The following is a 17,447-nucleotide window of genomic DNA, read 5'->3' on the forward strand; positions in this document are numbered from 1 at the left end:
ATGTCAAAGGATGAAAATGAATCTTTCCTTCAGATCACAGAAAGCAGTTGCCCTGGTAAAATCTACTTTGTCAGGCTACAGCGGCTCTGTCATGACAATCAGCATGCGAGTACATGCGATTCAACATTCATGTCTGATCCACGGATTCTTGCTGTTGTGAATCCGTGTCAATACATTTATGCCTCATCTGTGTATCTGTGTAACATACGTCTGTGTACTGTAAATACTAGCATATTAAACTCAGATGAGGTGTCTGTGAAGTGTAAAGCAACTCCACTTACATTAACTACATCTTTTATTAGCCGATGTCACGCATACCAGTGGTATTGAATAATTATTATAAACATATAGCATTTACAGGTACTGTAGAATTAACAATATCAGAATTACAACCTCCCTAAGATCCCTTTTACCATTGTACAGTGATTAATTAATTTTTTTTAAATATATAATTAAATTTGCTGTCATTTATGTTTTTTTTTTTTTTCTTGTCTAGTTGAATCTTGCATAACTTAAAATGTTAAGCTGAAATTGGTTATTTTGATTAGTTAAAGTAATGGTGAAAAACAAAAGATTTTAATTTTTTTTTATCATATTTTTTACAGTGCATCAGATTATAATACAGTTGTGGTGCACTGATATATACAATGATAAATAAATTATTTGGTCCCACTTTATATTAGGTGGCCTTAACTACTATGTACTTACATTTAAATTAATAATTTGGTACAATGCACTTATTGTGTACATACATGTGTTTACATTGTACTTATATTTGTAAAATACCTATATGTAATTACATCTGTAATTAATTTCTGTAATTACATTTAGAATTACACTGTTGACCCATCCTTTACTCCTTAACCCACCCTTAAACCTATCCAGACCACCAAACCTGTCCCTAACCTTACCCGTATCCCACCTCAATAGCAGCAAATGTGTTTTGCAATACAATATGAACAAAATAAGTACATTGTACTTATTTTTTGTTGTAAGTACATAGTAGTTAAGGCCACCTAATATAAAGTGTGACCAATTCTTTCATAGTCGAATGTGCTTCAAAGAAAACAAGTTTGTTACTAACGCAACTCCACCATCTAACAGATATATAGGCCTAGTTTAACCTAGTTTTGGTAGCTGAGACAGCATGCTATTTCTTACCATTTAAAAATGATTACGCAACTGGAAAAAGTGTCCTTTCTTCCTCAGGAAGAGAGGAAACAGTAATATGTGCAGTCTCCTGTCTGCAGACTGGGTCTCCAGTGGGAAACAAATCACTCTTTGGAATTATACATTAATCAGAAATGCAGCATAGCTGGAGGACAGGACTGGTGATCCCTCTCCTTAAATGTTTTGGAAAAAGTATGAAGTAATTTGTTGTTGGGCAAAAGTATCCAACACTTCCGACTGTACTTTTACTCCTCAAAGTTAACAGATTTTTTTACTTACCCAAAAAATAAAAATACTGTGTATTTTGCTCTCTAAAATCCCCTGGTTCCAATTTGATTACTATATAAATTTCGGAATGAACTATTTGTTTAAAACAAACAGGCATGGAAGACTTCACACTTTTGTGTCTGGGAAGGTACAAGCTAGTAGGATTCAGGAAACGGTTCCAGTTTAACTTTCTTATTCTTTCTCTTATGGTTTGTTGGCCGTGTGACACAGAAATGACCAACCATCAAAAGCATCCTTCTTTCAAATTAAACAAAAGCCTCAAATAACAAGGGCCATTTCTTCAAGAGAGAAAAACCTCGCCTGAGGCGTCAGATTTCCTGCCTAGTGAATGCCTTTGAGAGTTTAATCAACTGTTCGTTCCCTCACTATTAAACAGGGAGTGCTCATGGCAGTACACAATTTCACAGATAGGCTGTGACATGTTTGAGTGCACATCATGGAGCCTTTGTATATGTCTAAAAGTTGAAAAGCAATTATAATAGAGTGCCGCAGTTCACTCTTTTCTATTGTTCAGCTCGGTTTGAGAAGGTACAGCCTGTTCAGGTATCATCTTAAACAAGGTCTCTCCACTGGCCCACACTATATTTATAATGAGTGTACTGTGGTGTGGTATCTGAGAACTGGAAGAAAACCAGATCTTGGCAGTTTGTGTGGGGACAGTGACAGGGCTTTGGCAAAAGAGTGCTCTACGGTGAAAGCCATTCTCTTCACACTGGGCTAAATACCGGTGCCTGGCTGATGAGCATTGATGTACCAAAGTGCCTAACAGTTAAAGTCAGATACAGTTAAAGAGAGTGACTTCATGCCTAAGTGTTATATTTAAAAGTATGTGCTTTTAACTCTACAAAAAAAAACAAAAAAAACAAGACAAGATCAATGAGGCTAAATGGAAAAAAGTGTTATCTCAGTCTTGTATGTTGAATCTGAGTGAGCAGTCTAATGCAAGTGTGCCCCACCTGTAAAACTGTGGCTTATTGGTCTCTACACATCATCCCTATATGACATACCTGGGATGTTGTCAAATGATGTCCAGTAGCTTTAGCCTTAAGTGGCATGTTACTGCGGATTATCTCAATGAATTGAAATCACCTGCTCTAACGAAATTTGCAAAGACAACATGTGGTGCAATACATCATGTGCATACTGTTTACATGTACATCTGTGGTGCTTTTTCATACAAAACATTGGTATATTTTGATCTCTAACTGAAAAAAAAAAAAAATGGGCTGTTTGTGTTCTGCTATAATTTGAGACTATAGACTGTAAAAAAAAAAAAAATGGACAACATGTCTCCACTTCCTTCCACCTTAGAAAAGTGAAACCAAAAACATCTTAGTATGGCCACCGTCATCTTGTGAAAATGACGTCATTTGGAGCCCAGGTTTGCACAGTAGTGATACATTTGGAACCAGAGTGTGCACAGTACTGATCTTAAGGCAGAGCTACGGTCTCAAAGTCCCGCCCAAAAACTCCCGCAGACCCAATCGCAAGCTCACAATGACACAACACCCTGTTTTTATAGCATTAAATAACTAACTAAAAGCAAATGTATTCAAAAAACGAACACCTGAACATACATTAGCATGACAAAAACTACCTAAAATAATGAAAAACAACTTGTCTCATTTGTTTACATGGAGAGGGTGGGGTATTTGCGGGCTATTTGCAGCCAACCACACCAGATGGCGATCAAACTATTTTGGCTTCATTTTTAAGGTCGTGTCTAGCACACTTGATTTAGATATTTTCAAAGATATATGACAGATCAAATTTTCAAACAAAGGACATTTTTTTTTTCACACAAATTTAAAAACACTTTTTAAAGTTAGACATATTCAAAAAATTCACTGCAAAGATGAGCTTCTAAGCATTAAAAGCAGGTGGTTCCAGAAGACTCAATAGCTGCTTCAGTCAATTTAGTGTGTGGGTTATTTACTTGAGAATTGCTTTGACTGATTCGGTAAAAGTAGTTCACTAACTTCAACCAATTCAATAAGGTAGTCATGTGTTCACTTGCTAACTATTGCAACCAATTAATTCAGTGAGAGAGCTGTTAACTCAAGAACCACTTGACTGGTTCAATGAGTGAGTTGATAAAAAAAAAAGTCTTTAAGTGATTCAAAAGCTCAATCTCAATAATCGCTTTCCCCAATTCAGTCAGCAAATTGTTAACTCAATCAGCTTTGACTGATTCTGTAAGTATGTGAGTTTATGAGTCAAGAATTGTTTCCATTGATTCGGTCAGTGAATGAGTTGTTGACTGATTCAGTGAGTCATTTGGACAGAACCCAACTCCTCATTTTTTCTCAGGTAGATTTACAATCACGATTAATCACAATTTATCATTATCACAAGCCATTTATGCATTTACAACAGACTTATTTTCAGCTGTCTGCAGTCACAAATGTAGTACAGGGATCTAATAGCTATCTAACAGCACAAAAGTACATCTACTTACTACACAAGAAAAAAAAATTCAGGCATATACAGTACTCTACAGTAGGCTGTTATTTATTATGCACTCCATATGTGAGAAAGAACAGTGTGCTATAGATGTAGGGAGGGAATAATTACTGCTGCCCACACACTTTTATGACTTTTATATGCTTCCGTAATATTCATCTCTAAAACTTTTGTGAGGTCAGTTTTGTATCATCTGTGATATCACATTGAGCTGTTTATTAGCAACTGCAAATTTACGCAGTGAACAAAAGTTGTGAGCTTTAAATAGTACCAGCTGAGAATTACTGTAGTGTATGTGAAGAGGATGTTGAATCTATCTGTCTGCGGCGTTGTGCAGCTTGTTGGTGGCAGCTTGTAGTCTCAGTATGGGGCGACGTTGAGTGTTTTATGATTTAGCAGCTTGATAATGTCACAGAAATCAGTCATCTCCGAGGTGCTCTGTGATCCGTCAGCCTCACCGGGAGAACAGCAGCCCTGCGTACCCCCCCATGAGCTCTTCTGCATTACAATTCCACGACAACCTGAAGAGTGCGGGTTACACGGAGAGGACACATCTCACTGACAATTACTCTGTCCTCACGGTGAGGCGTAGGAAGCGGCACACACCTCATTTACGTGATGGCTCTGTTCTGGCTCCCCTGTCATCTCCTGGATGACCCCTAAACCAATAGAGTGTGGTGATCTGGAGAAGTTGGCAGTACTGACTGCATCATCTCGAATAAGACAGTTCCTGTGACCCCATTCTGACCCAATCAGACTTATTCATCTGTTTCAACTGAACCACGAAGGCATTGTTAAACACTTCCTGATAACCAAGTACTACATAATCTTGATAACCTCTTCAATTGTTTGGTGACTTTGGTGAATCTATTGGCTAAAAGCGAATCTATTAAATAATAAATAAATAAATAAATAAATACATACATACTTACATAAATTCAAGGTTACTCAGCTCAAATTTGGTCTCCACTAGCTAAGCCAATGTGATCTACCAGCTCCAACTAGTTTGACTTTCACATGCTTTTGGAGTCCAGGCTTGTTTAGTCTACCGACATTTCCATTCATTTTTGATGTTTTCTATACAACCATTCATGGATAATGCTGCACTATATTATGAATGCATAATTTTCTCTTCCAATCTATTGCCCATTTTAGATTTACCCACTTCCAAACAACCTAAAAACACAGACATGGTTGTCTTATATGTCTGTCAGACATCTCTTCCTCTCTAAGTGGGCAGAAAAAGGGGCAAAATGGACTTGCAAGTCAGAACTCTGTCTTTGTGAGAAATAGCTATTGATCATCTTTAACCAAATACAAACCATGTAAAACTAGCCAAGCAACCACCTTAATCTGGCTTTACCTGAACTGTTTGGTTAAGGGATCCTGTGTCAAAAACCTAAACAGTCTACAGCTGCAGAATAACTCGTTTCTGAAGTTGCAACCAATAGATTCAAACACAATGAACCAAGAGGAACCCTGACAGAGCTTATTTTATTTGTAAAGGTCTATTTTATAATGCAGCTTTCTTGTTCTCTTGTGAAATATACAGTATATTTCTCCCAGTGACAACAGCATCCATCAGTTGTCAGGCTGACAGAAGGCTGGGAATTTGGGAAGTGCTGCGATGTTTCAATGATCCCTGTTCAATTTCCGTTTGGCCGGGGTCCCCGTCAACTCTAACTGAATAGAGACATGATTCTTTGGTGAGATGTCTAGGTCGCTTTCAATGTCACACAAGACGCCAAAACAGAGTCCTTGCTTGTTAGGCCCCAGAAACTCAAATCAGGTCCGAAATGCTGGTTAATGCTGGTCTGGTGCAGGTCTAGCTTGTGGACAATCAAAACCCAACTGGAAAAGCTGTTGGACCAAGGTAGTCTTGAAAGTGTTGACCTTGCAGAGTCCAAAACACACTTTATTCTGTTGACTAGCAATGATCTTTGCAACAAGATAAGAAAGATGAGTTGAGTGTGAGCAAACAGAGCTAGTCAAGTTAAGTCTGGCCTTATGACTGAACCGTGGTCCAAAGCACAGAACAAAAAAGGCATATTTAAGTCAACTCATTATTTGAGCCACTTACTGTGAGGTCAAACTTCTAAAGATAGTTAGAAGTGAAACAAGAATTCATTTGCTCCAGTATGATGAGAACACACATCTGTGAGAGTGAGTTTGTAAGTGCTCACCATGCATCTGTGAATTGGCATGGGATTGTGTGATTCAGCCTCATTCTCACCTTCGCTCCTGTAGTCCTCCTGTGAGCTGAGGGCCAAGTATCTGTGTCTGGAAAACGGAGGCCAATCCTGACTAGATGATCCCACTCCATGGTTGTTCCTTAACCTCATCCTGGAGTTGAGCGAAGAGGATGAGGAACTGTCTGCCTTCATCCGCAGCACTGCAGCGTATGATACAGGTCTACCAGCAACGGCTCTAGCAAAATCTGAAAATAAGACAAAGAGGGCTGTTACATCTAACAATTCCGACTCATAATGCCAGGCTCTAAGATATACTTGCATGGATCGCTATTGCTCATGTTTAGGGTTAAGGATTTGAACAAAACCTCTAAACTTACGGTACGTATTAAACCTCGTCACTTCACTGATTTCAGCAATGTTTTTGTTAAATAACTCTCCCTGTACAAGTAAATCGCATGTGATTTAAAGCCAAAGCTCACGATTTAGGTGCCCACACTATACTGTCTATACTGTCTATACACTATACTGCTCAAATTATACATGTGAAATAAACATGTGGAAACCTGGAATTGTGGAGCCTCCATCGCTCCCATCCATACCACACATAGTGTCACCATTTAGAAAATTTCAGCTTTTTGCGTAGGCGCAATGAGGGAAAAAATGTAATTAAATAAAACATTGAGTTTAGAGCAATCGGATTGTTGCTCCGCTTCAACTGTGTTATACCCTCATGAGGGGCGACCAAAATGACTTACATGCTAAAACTTCATCTGATTGGCAGTCTTGGGAAGTTAATTGCCTCTCATTACAACAACACAACAAATGACACGCAACAAAGTTGAAATATGGCCTAAATAAAAATAAGAGTCATACAACTCAGAAATCAGCTCAAAATCGGATGAAAACTGCACAGTGGCTTAACTCATCCCACACATGTGCTACATACATGAATGCTTCCTCAAACCATGCGGTGTGCTGAGCAGTGTGTGAAAGCAGTCAGACTTGCAATTTTTATTTGGTGGACAAGACATAGATATAAAAATCCTACAGACACCGAAGGAGGGAATAGAATATCAGAATATCCAGAGATTTGAGTGTTGACTCATCATCACATCTGGCATTGCTCTAGAAACATCTCAGAACATCTTATCAAATAATTTCTTCTGAAAATGTAAATATCCAATTACTGCAATAACAAACTCAGTCATTTAGGAATATTGACATTGTTTTATTGCTTTTCCAAGTGATCAGTTTAATGCATCCTTGCTGAATATGTTTTTTGGTTACACTTTATTTTAAGGTGTCTTTGTTACAGTGTAATTATACATTTAAGTACTGAGTAATATTAATCAACTACATGGGGATTGGCTTAGGGTTATTTACATGCAATTATGCATTGTAATTACAAATGTAATTGTTATTATAATAGTAAGTACATGCAACATGTATCAAGGACACTGTAAAAAATAAAGTGATACCATTTTTAAAAATAAATAGAACGAATGACCCCAAACTTCTGTAGTGTATTACATGTTTATATTTATATATGAAGTAATTATAAATTTTATTAATTTATCTATTCACTCTAACTCATCTGCCAGATAGGGTTTAATTTATGCAGTAAGCAAGTCTTTTTTACATCTGAAACAAATGCGCATTTGAGAAACAAATGAAAAGAAAGGCTGACAGTTTGACACCTTGTTCTTATGTTGCTGCTTTTTTCTCATCACCACAAAATTAGAGTTGCAAAAAGTTATACGTGTCATGAACATTGCCATGTTCTATTGCAAATGCCACTCACACAGAGTGAATTTAATTTAGATAGCAAACACTTAGTGTTTACGTAGAGAAAACACAGAGCTAATTATATCGCTATTATATCACGTCAATCAATGCTGTGGATTTACAATTGCTACAAATGATTCTAAATTGCCCATTTGTGTTAAGACCGGTTCCAAAAGAGGAAGGACTTATTGAATATCTTAATTAAAGAGTCATTATACACCTGCTGAAATCTCCTCATTCTGCTGTTTGCCAATTAGAACTTTAGCAAAGTGACTAAGCATCAAGCCATCTGACTAAACTCACAGATGCGATGCTCAGTAATGAGGACAACCCCTCAAATGACAACTTAAATGCTTCATTCTTCGCATGGCACGGAATCGTTTATAGACTGTCTCGCCCAGAGAGAAGGGAAGTAACCTCTAGAAATTAAAGCCGCCCAAATCATGGATCTGTGTTTGTGCAGAGAGGCACTTGTGGAAAAAAGTGAGCTGACATTTATGAGGTCCTAATTAAAGACAGGCCTTTTAATACTTGCAAAATATGACCTTTGCTGTCCTGAACCTTTAGAATATCGCTTCAAAACGGGAGACTGAGAACTACACTGAGGGCTCCTTTTCTCACATAGCATTCTCAAATGTGCATGCATCCCTATTCAGGCAGAAAAAAAAAAAAAAAAAATCCCACAAAAGATATGTTACTCCCAGCTTTCAGATGCTTAAAGAAGAGAGGAAACTGATCCAAAAATGGCAGACAGGTGTCTAGACAGCTGCCTACACAGAAATCAACAGAAAAGCGTCCATATAGAAATAAATATAGGCAGTTACAGAATTTGATGGATAGAAAGATGAATAGATGGATGGCTGGCTGAATGCTTGATGGACAGGCAAGCGGTGATAATTGTGTGAAAGAGACGGGCAGGAGAAGGAGGAGTAGAGAAATCCAGACAGACAGATCCAGTGCTTTACATCCATGTGAAAGACACATGGGCTTGTTACCGAGCTTTGGGAGCTTTAAATCTTAGCATATGAAATGTACTTGATTAAACATTCATGGACAGAGGTGTCAAGTAACGAAGTACAAATACTTCGTTACCTTACTTAAGTATAAATTTTGGGTATCTGTACTTTACTTCAGTAATTATTTTTCAGCCGACTTTTTACTTCTACTCCTTACATTTTCAAGCAATTATCTGTACTTTCTACTCCTTACATTTTAAAAATAGCCTCGTTACTCCTATTTCATTTCAGCTTGTTTTCATTCCGGCTTGTCATCGTTAAAAAACAAACAAACAAACAAACAAACAAACAAACAAAAAAAAAACTATCCAGATAAATCGCGCCATCCGGATAGAGTGAATTTGATTGTGGTTGGATGAGAAGTATAAACATATACCATTCCGACACCCTATTGGTTTGTACACGATCCATCGAACCTGCACATGACACAAATCACGTCACACTCCAGCAAGGACATAGCCAGTGTTGGGGTCGTTACTCAAAAAAGATTATTTCTTAAAAGTTATTATTTCTCCACTACTGGCTCATTTATCAAACGGGTGGTTTCTCTTCGTCCTCTGCAAATTAAGCTACAGTAGGTAGTTCGGTAGAGAGACGTTTGAATAAATTAGCGTTTGCTATTGACAATGTTGTGATAAGTAGGCTATACTAACTTTGTAACTCGTTACCCCCAACACTGGACATAGCAGACGTATGTAGCCAAGTACGAATATGTCTGTGGCAGAGACTCAAGAAGAGAACTCGAGCTAGATGTAACTGATGTAGATTACCCTGTTGTTGTACATACAGGATTGAGTCCAAAGTGTTTGTTACATCTTCTAGTTAAATGTGACATTGTTGCCATTAGCTATAGAATTGAGCATAGTACAAACCAGGAAGGTATCAGGATTGAGTTTTTTTTTTTTTTTGATTAATCACTTGGATTAATCATTAATTTTGACAGCACTAATGTTTATTGTATATAGACAACCATACAAGGGTAATTGTTACTAAGCCTGCCCTGGGTACACCAATTTTCTTGTCCGTTGCCCTCACAGATTCCTGCAGCTAAGCTTGGGTGTACATTTACATTCCAATAAAGGTTATTGATGACATGCCTCTGAAGTTTGACTTTTTGCACCATTACAATACTTATAGGCAACTAGTCATCATATCTTCCGCTCCATGAAACACGTTAATGCTCAGTAGTACACATATATGGTTCTTTAATGTATTTGCATTGTACTAAAATGCGTTCATTTTTAATGGGCATATATGCGGCTGAAACAGGTAGCCTAGTGCATCCCAAATTTTTCAACATTAACATATAACATTATAGTCATTATGGCCTTTAGAAAAATGTTTTTTTTTGAGGAGGTGGGGTAGTGCACAATAGGTCCCTGTGGCACGGCCTAAGCTTTTGTCCTTAATGGCATTTTTTTCCTTACATTGCTTTTACTTTTATACTTTAAGTAGTTTTGGAACCAGTACTTTTACACTTTTACTTGAGTAAAAAGCTTGAGTTGATACTTCAACTTCTACAGAAGTCTTTTTAAACCCTAGTATCTATACTTCTACCCGAGTAATGAATGTGAATACTTTTGACACCAGTGTTCATGGAATACCTTTAAAACCTTTAACAGAAGCATGTAGGATTGTGTACGACATTCCATTTGACTGTTTCTGAGGTGATTTGTTGTGGATTTTGAACTTTTTAAGACCTGCTTGATTTTTTTGGAATTAAGCTTTGCAGTCGAAGACATTTTTAATTATGAAGGGACTTTGCTTTTTTGGGTTCTGAGCAAAATAAAGAAACTAAGAAAAGGCAAAGAAACTAAGAAAAGGCAAGAAAATGGCTAAGGGATTTGAACAGCAGAAAACTGTGGCATTGTCACTCCTGTTGGTAGAGGGTGAATGTGGAAGAATCTGAACTGCTAAAACAAGGGATTCGGATGGGACTAGTTTTCCTGCTTTTGGTATTTCAATTGCATCTCAATTTCTCAAATCTATTGAATTTTACAGACGTTGTGGGAGAAAAGCAGAGCAAATTACCTACTGTTTTTCAGAACTCAATTGAACTCAGTGGTTCTCTGAGAAAATTAATCCTATCCGAGTGTGAATGTCTGTGATGGCTGATATTGTATTACCTCAACACTTCTGCTTGTGTATTTTGATCTACCTGAGCTACCGTTTGCTAAACTTCCACATACTCTACCGTTCAGTATTACAGAGGCTCTGGGGGACATGGTAATGCTAAATTAAATGAGCTGGGAGGAAAATATGTTTTAAATCTTTAAAAACATCATATATGATGCTTGGAACCACGTCTCATGACCTTCTGTAATGCCCCCCCAAAAAAACTCAGTAAACACAGAGATGTTAGTCTTGTCCAAAACAGTACTTGAAAACACAGACATCGGGTGATAAGTAGTGTAATTAAAACGTCTTTTAGAAACCTTATCCTGGCCAAATAGTGTTTAAGATGGAGGTGCCCAATCCTGTTCCTTAAGGTCCACCTTCCTGGTAAGCTCAGTTCCAACCCTAATCGAACAAACCTAAACAAGATTTTCAGACACACTAGATAACTGGAGATAGGTGCGTTGGAGAGAAGTTGAAACTGAACTCTGCAGGAAGGTAGTTCACCCAGAATTGGAATGGGCACCCCTGTTTCAAGAAATCATTGGTTGTTTTGAAGGGATTGGCAACTTCACACTGTTAGACATTTCTGTCATTTATACAGTTATTTACTGTATGTCACCCAGTATAATACTGTAAATTCCCTTTACAATAAATAACTGTAATACTCTTTGCATCATGGGAATTTTCTGTGACGTCAAACCCCACATACAGAGACTTACTGTATTTTTTAAAATTGCTGTATACTACTGTATTTGCTGTAACGGCCTCTTTGGCGCCATTCCATTGAGGTTGTTTTATTTTCCTTCATGTCAGAAACAGCGTGAGCGCTTGGAGTTCTACTGCACATTAGAAATATACTGGTGCATCACTTTACTGTTTTCATCCACTGTAGATAGTATATATAACGTGTTCTATATTATCTTTTATCGTTGTTGTGCGGGTTTTACCTGGGGATGAACCCGCGAGAGTGGAAGAGCTCCGGAGAACATCTGCGCTGTGTGTCGATGCACCTTACAAGAGAAAAAGACCAGCAAGCAAGGTAAAATATGTGTACGTTTGTCTGTGTGTTTGTGTCATATTTTTGCACATCAGTTTAAGCAACATTTACCCATCAACATGGCAGTAACAAAGTTTACTATGGTAAACTGCGCTGTCGTTACAAACGACTTTTGTCACCTTATTGAATTAAGTTACCAAATTAAAATGATTTTTTAACGAGCAACGCTTGTCTTATATTAACATTAGGTTAACTAATGTGAAATTTTGTTCAGGTGTTAGTAGTTAATGTTGGCCAGTAGCTTATTGAGAAAATAAAGTCATATGTTAGCTAGGTTAAACAAGTTTTATGGCTAGCTGCCTTTCTAGTTTTAAAATGAGTTTGTTATAGTTTTTAAATAGAATTTAAGATTATTATTATTATTATTTTTTTTTTGTATTTGTGTTTTAAAGGCAACTGCAATGAAGCATCAATAAAGACATGAGAAAGTCAGCCACCCTGAGACTGATAATTCATGGTAAGAGAACAACTACGGTTTTGAGAGGTTTGTGTATTCTATATGGGGTTTGCCTTTAAATGTGTGTCATTTCTACTTCTTGTTTTTCAGAGAAGACATTTCTGTCACTAACAAAGTGGATGGTGAGCAAAGGTGGTGGCCACGTTTTGGAGCAGCACCTGGGTTTTGCAGATGGCTATGTATTTTTTGCAGTGTATTATAACATAATACACTGCAAAATGTCCTAAGAAATGGTGAAGATGCAGTGTTCTTGCATTGGGAGACTGTATTTTTAAGTGTTATACATACAATGTTTTAAATAAAGAATTCGATATTTTGTAATTATTGTGTCTGTTTTAATTGAATGCCAGTAGTACCTATGAAGAGTAAAAATAAAATGAATTTTATATATATATATATATATATATATATATATATATATATATAACGATACATTCTAATGAAATCTATATTAAAATGAATGAATTACAGTAGTATACTGATGAATTGCATGATTTTTACAGTAATTTACTGTAAAACAGTACAGTTTGAAACTGTAAATCAAATACAGTTTGCTACTGTAAATCTTAATTACAGTAACTTACAGTGTTGCCAGTAAGTTACTGTAAAAACCCTTTGAAATGTCTAACAGTGCAGTACTGGAGAGACACGGTCCTACAGAGTTTAACTCTGTACTTAATCAAACACACCTGCCTGTAATTTTCAAGTGTTCCTAAAGACTTTGGTTAGATTTTTAGTTAGATCTGAACTCTGCAGAACTTTGGTGTTTTGATGGTGGTTCAGGATGCAGTTTATGTTGGTCCACAATTTCTCATAGGTGTTTAACTGGTGACTACTGTAAGTGCCATAGACTATGATTCACTTCATTTCCATACTCATCAAACTGTTCAGTGACCCCTCATGCCCTATGGATGAGGTCTTTGTTCACTCCCATTAGGACAGAAATGTATCATCATAGGATAAAGATGATCACTCAGAACAGCTTTGCACTGATTTGCAAGTGGACCCAAACCATGCCAGCAAAATGCCTGTCACAGCATAGCAGAGCCACTGGACTTCCAGATAGTAACTTTCATATTAACCGTCTATATGTTATAGTATTTTTATTTTATTTTATTATTATTATTATTATATTTGTTTATTTTTTTTATTTCACAAGATCAAAGACATGTATCAATTTATTTATATTCATGGCATGACCCCCTTAAAACCAAACAGCTGAACAGCAGTTTCAGAATAGATTTGCATTAAAGAAAAGATCATTTTACAAACACACAGAGTAGGAGTTCAGGAGACAGAAAGACATCTAAATCACTCAGTGACTTGGTAAAAGGTTAAGAATTCAAAATAGACAGTCCACCTAAATGATTACCAAATTAAACCTTTTCCGTCATTGAAAACTGCCCTTTACACCTCCACAGAAAATAAAATAGAACAACAAACTGAGCTGAAAGGTCTCACTGAAGGAGATAAGCTGGCTGATTGAAGCAACAAAATCTTACCTGACTCCAGATACACTTCTTTTCATTTATTTCAAAGCCACTATCATTTATTTAAGATAACAGATCAGTTTGCACCTTGATTTAACTCTTTTACTAAATAATGTTGTGTCAATTGTCATACGACCTTCTGGTGTTATGGAAGCATTTGATATTTACTTTAGTTATTGTCACTATGCAGTTATTCTTTACTGTCACAATAATGACGTCAATTACTCATTCATAAAATGCAGAATTTGCTAACACTTTACTATAGGGATAAATTCTCACTACTATGTAGTTGCTTAGCATGCCTATTATTAACATATTGGCTGTTTGTTATTACTTATAAAACACATATTCTGTATGATCGTATTCTACATCCCTAATCCTACCCAATACCTAAATTTAACAACTACCTTACTAACTATTAATGAGCAGCAAATTAGGAGTTTATTGAGGCAAAAGTTGTAGTTAATGGTTTGTTAATAGTGAGAACCGAACCTTAAAACAAAGTGTGATCCAGAATTAAAGCCAGTCCAATAAGCTGTTATGAACAGGACAATTGAAGAGTCACATCTGTTAGGAAATGGGTCAAAGACGAGACGTCACCATTTTGGTGTCCGCATCAAATTACATTTACAAAAGTCATTTTAAATGCAGAAAAAAAAAAAACATTTTAAATGCTTATAACTTTTGTGACAATAAAATGTCAAAATATGGGGGAAATAATGTTCCAAAGTGTAAAATTGTCATTCAGCGTAATGGTCTGGACTTTGATTTTACAAATACATCTAAATACAAATAAATATATAAAATACCAAGTTAAAAATATATATTTGTTGTCTTGGCATTTTCAAGTAAGTATTGGCTGTGTTATATTAAAAGGACTGTGTCTTATTGTTTTTTTGTTTTAGTATTTAAATGGACAGGGGACTTTTGTCCCGAAAATGCAGTTTATCTGAGATCATTCAGTGCAACAGGAATAAGAAGTTATTCTGAAATCCAAAAAGCCAAAAAGCTAAGAAACTAAGTGTGGACCCAGTAACTTTGGTGACACTCTTAAAGCTCGTTCACACCAAGAACAATAACTATAAAATAACTACAACAGTAACTATGTTAGCCTCCACACCGATGAACAATGGCACTGTTCATTCTAAGCATGTGCTGCAGATTTGTCTGCCACTTTAAATGCTCGAGCTCTTTAAAGTTGAATGAATTCTAATTGGCTGTCAATGCTTTTATCATTCATCAGATGGAAAAAAAAATAAAAATCCAACAATATAAAAGAGATTCCAACAATATCGTTTCTCTGTGCAGTTATCGTTAGTTGTGCTGTGGAATCTGCTATTATTTTATATAGAAGGATTTTTTCCCCCACTTTTTATTTTTATCTTTATCCTTACCGTACTTGGTGTGAACATGCCTTTAGCCAGGAAAAGAGAGGGGCGTTGAGGATTGTAATTTTTGGAATAACAGCTTGCCAATAATTCTGGGAAGAGAGACCCCCTCACAACAGTATGTCAGTAGTTCAAGAGAGATCACTGAGGGGATTTCTCCACTCCAAATACTCATCCTGATCATGTCATTTATGTTTTCAAACAGAAACTATTAATAAATGTGGCTGCAAGCAGGAATTTTTGAGGCAGAGCAAGTCATTAACAAAGTGACAAGCTAAGCAAGCAGGGCAGAGGAGCATCAGGAAAATGCTTATATTTCAACATCTGTTTCTGCAGTCACGTACTCAGGATTATTATTAAAACTAATTTAATGACACAGATTAATACTAAACATATTTCAGTTATGGGAACGATGTCAATGTTATCTCTCTTTTTGGCAAATCGTCATTCAAAGTAATTCAGTGTAACACATATATTTATGTAAAAATGAAACAATATACTTATTCTGACCTGTACTTATTAAAATACAAATAAGAATATATGATCATACTAAATTTTAATATATTTTAAATGATTTTCACTTCCTTACAAAAACTTCTTGCTGGCAAATTGGAAAACATTTGAAGGACATTAGCAAAGTATAAAGATTTTAAAATTAAAGTTAATTGATATTTGAGGGCTGCACTGTGATGCTTCAATAGAGTCTTTTAATATGTCATCAAAAGAACATGGTAAAAAATGCATGATTTTTGTTCAGAAAAATCTAAACTTAAACAGGACACATTCTAATGTATGGGTAAAAAACAAAAATTGGTCACACTTTATATTAGGTGGCCTTAACTACTATGTACTTACATAAAAAAATAAGTACAATGTACTTATTGTGTTCATACTGTATTGCAAAACACTTTTGCTGCTATTGAGGTGGGATACGGGTAGATTAGGGACAGGTTTGGTGGTATGGGTAGGTTTAAGGGTGGGTTAAGGTGTAAGGGATGGGTCAACAGTGTAATTACAGATGTAATTACATATAGGTATTTTTAAAAATATAAGTACAATGTAAAAACATGTATGTACACAATAAGTGCATTGTACAAAATTATTATTTTTAATGTAAGTACATAGTAGTTAAGGCCACCTAATATAAAGTGGGACCCAAAACTTAAAGCTGTATTGCACTTTTATTTATTTATTTTTTTTGATGCTTGAAACACCCTTTTCGTCTTTGACCCAAATACATTTATATTATATATGACCCGTGCTGGTAAAATGAGTCAGAACGAGCACATTTTCAAACTGATAAATGACTTGTTGGAATCAGACAAAAAAAATGGCTGAGCTACAACATACAACAGAGTTGATTTTGAGAAAAACCGAGTTAAAGTTTTCTGAAGGTTCCAAAGCAAAACCCCTAAGCAGTGTTGCCTATTTTTCTCCAGTTCTTTTCTTAATAATAATTACTATATTATTAAATCACAATATAGCTATTTTTTATTTCATCTTTGTTATTAAAAATAAGACCAAAGATGCAAATAAACAGTAGTTTAATAAAGAGCTTCGAGTGATTCCGTCTTTTCTTTTAATGTTTTGATTAACATTGAGACAGATATATATTAAGACATACTGTAATGCATGGATCAAATATAATGTACATCTCTGAATTCAATAATGAAATGCCTTTAACTGAAAATTGAGTGTTTAATCTTATCATTATACATTACTGACATTCTATCCTCCAATTTGATACTGTTAAGTGCTTTGACACAATCTGTATTGTTAGAAGCGCTATATAAATAAAGGTGACTTGACTTGACTTAATGTTGCACATCAGATTTTTCCACAACTATTAACTAAACGTTCATGTAAAACATAACAGATTATGTTTGTGTGAATCTTATTCATGCACTTTGCAAATGTCAGTCAGCGCGATCGTTTTGTTTTCATCAGCATGGGTTTGAAAATCATATTTCACTGGTTTGGACTCATGTCATCGAGAATTCAATATGAATATTCACAAAGCTGG

At 36.0% G+C, this 17,447-nt stretch overlaps 1 protein-coding gene across 4 annotated transcripts in view; it reads right to left on the reverse strand.

Annotated features, from left to right (window-relative positions):
- The window catches only part of cntn5 (contactin 5), a 382,381-nt gene that overhangs the window by 160,256 nt on the left and 204,678 nt on the right, over positions 1-17,447 (reverse strand). For 2 of the 4 annotated variants that reach the window (XM_058751507.1, XM_058751506.1), the window contains exons 3-4: positions 11,980-12,042; positions 6,155-6,358 (exon numbers count right to left, since the gene is read on the reverse strand). In XM_058751507.1, coding sequence (XP_058607490.1) covers positions 6,155-6,358; positions 11,980-12,042 — 267 coding nt within the window. The remainder of the gene's footprint in view (positions 1-6,154; positions 6,359-11,979; positions 12,043-17,447) is intronic. The other 2 variants (XM_058751508.1, XM_058751509.1) reach the window with 1 other exon arrangement.

The sequence above is a fragment of the Onychostoma macrolepis genome, chromosome 18, assembly GCF_012432095.1.
Source record: "Onychostoma macrolepis isolate SWU-2019 chromosome 18, ASM1243209v1, whole genome shotgun sequence".
Classification (NCBI taxonomy): Eukaryota; Metazoa; Chordata; class Actinopteri; order Cypriniformes; family Cyprinidae; genus Onychostoma; species Onychostoma macrolepis.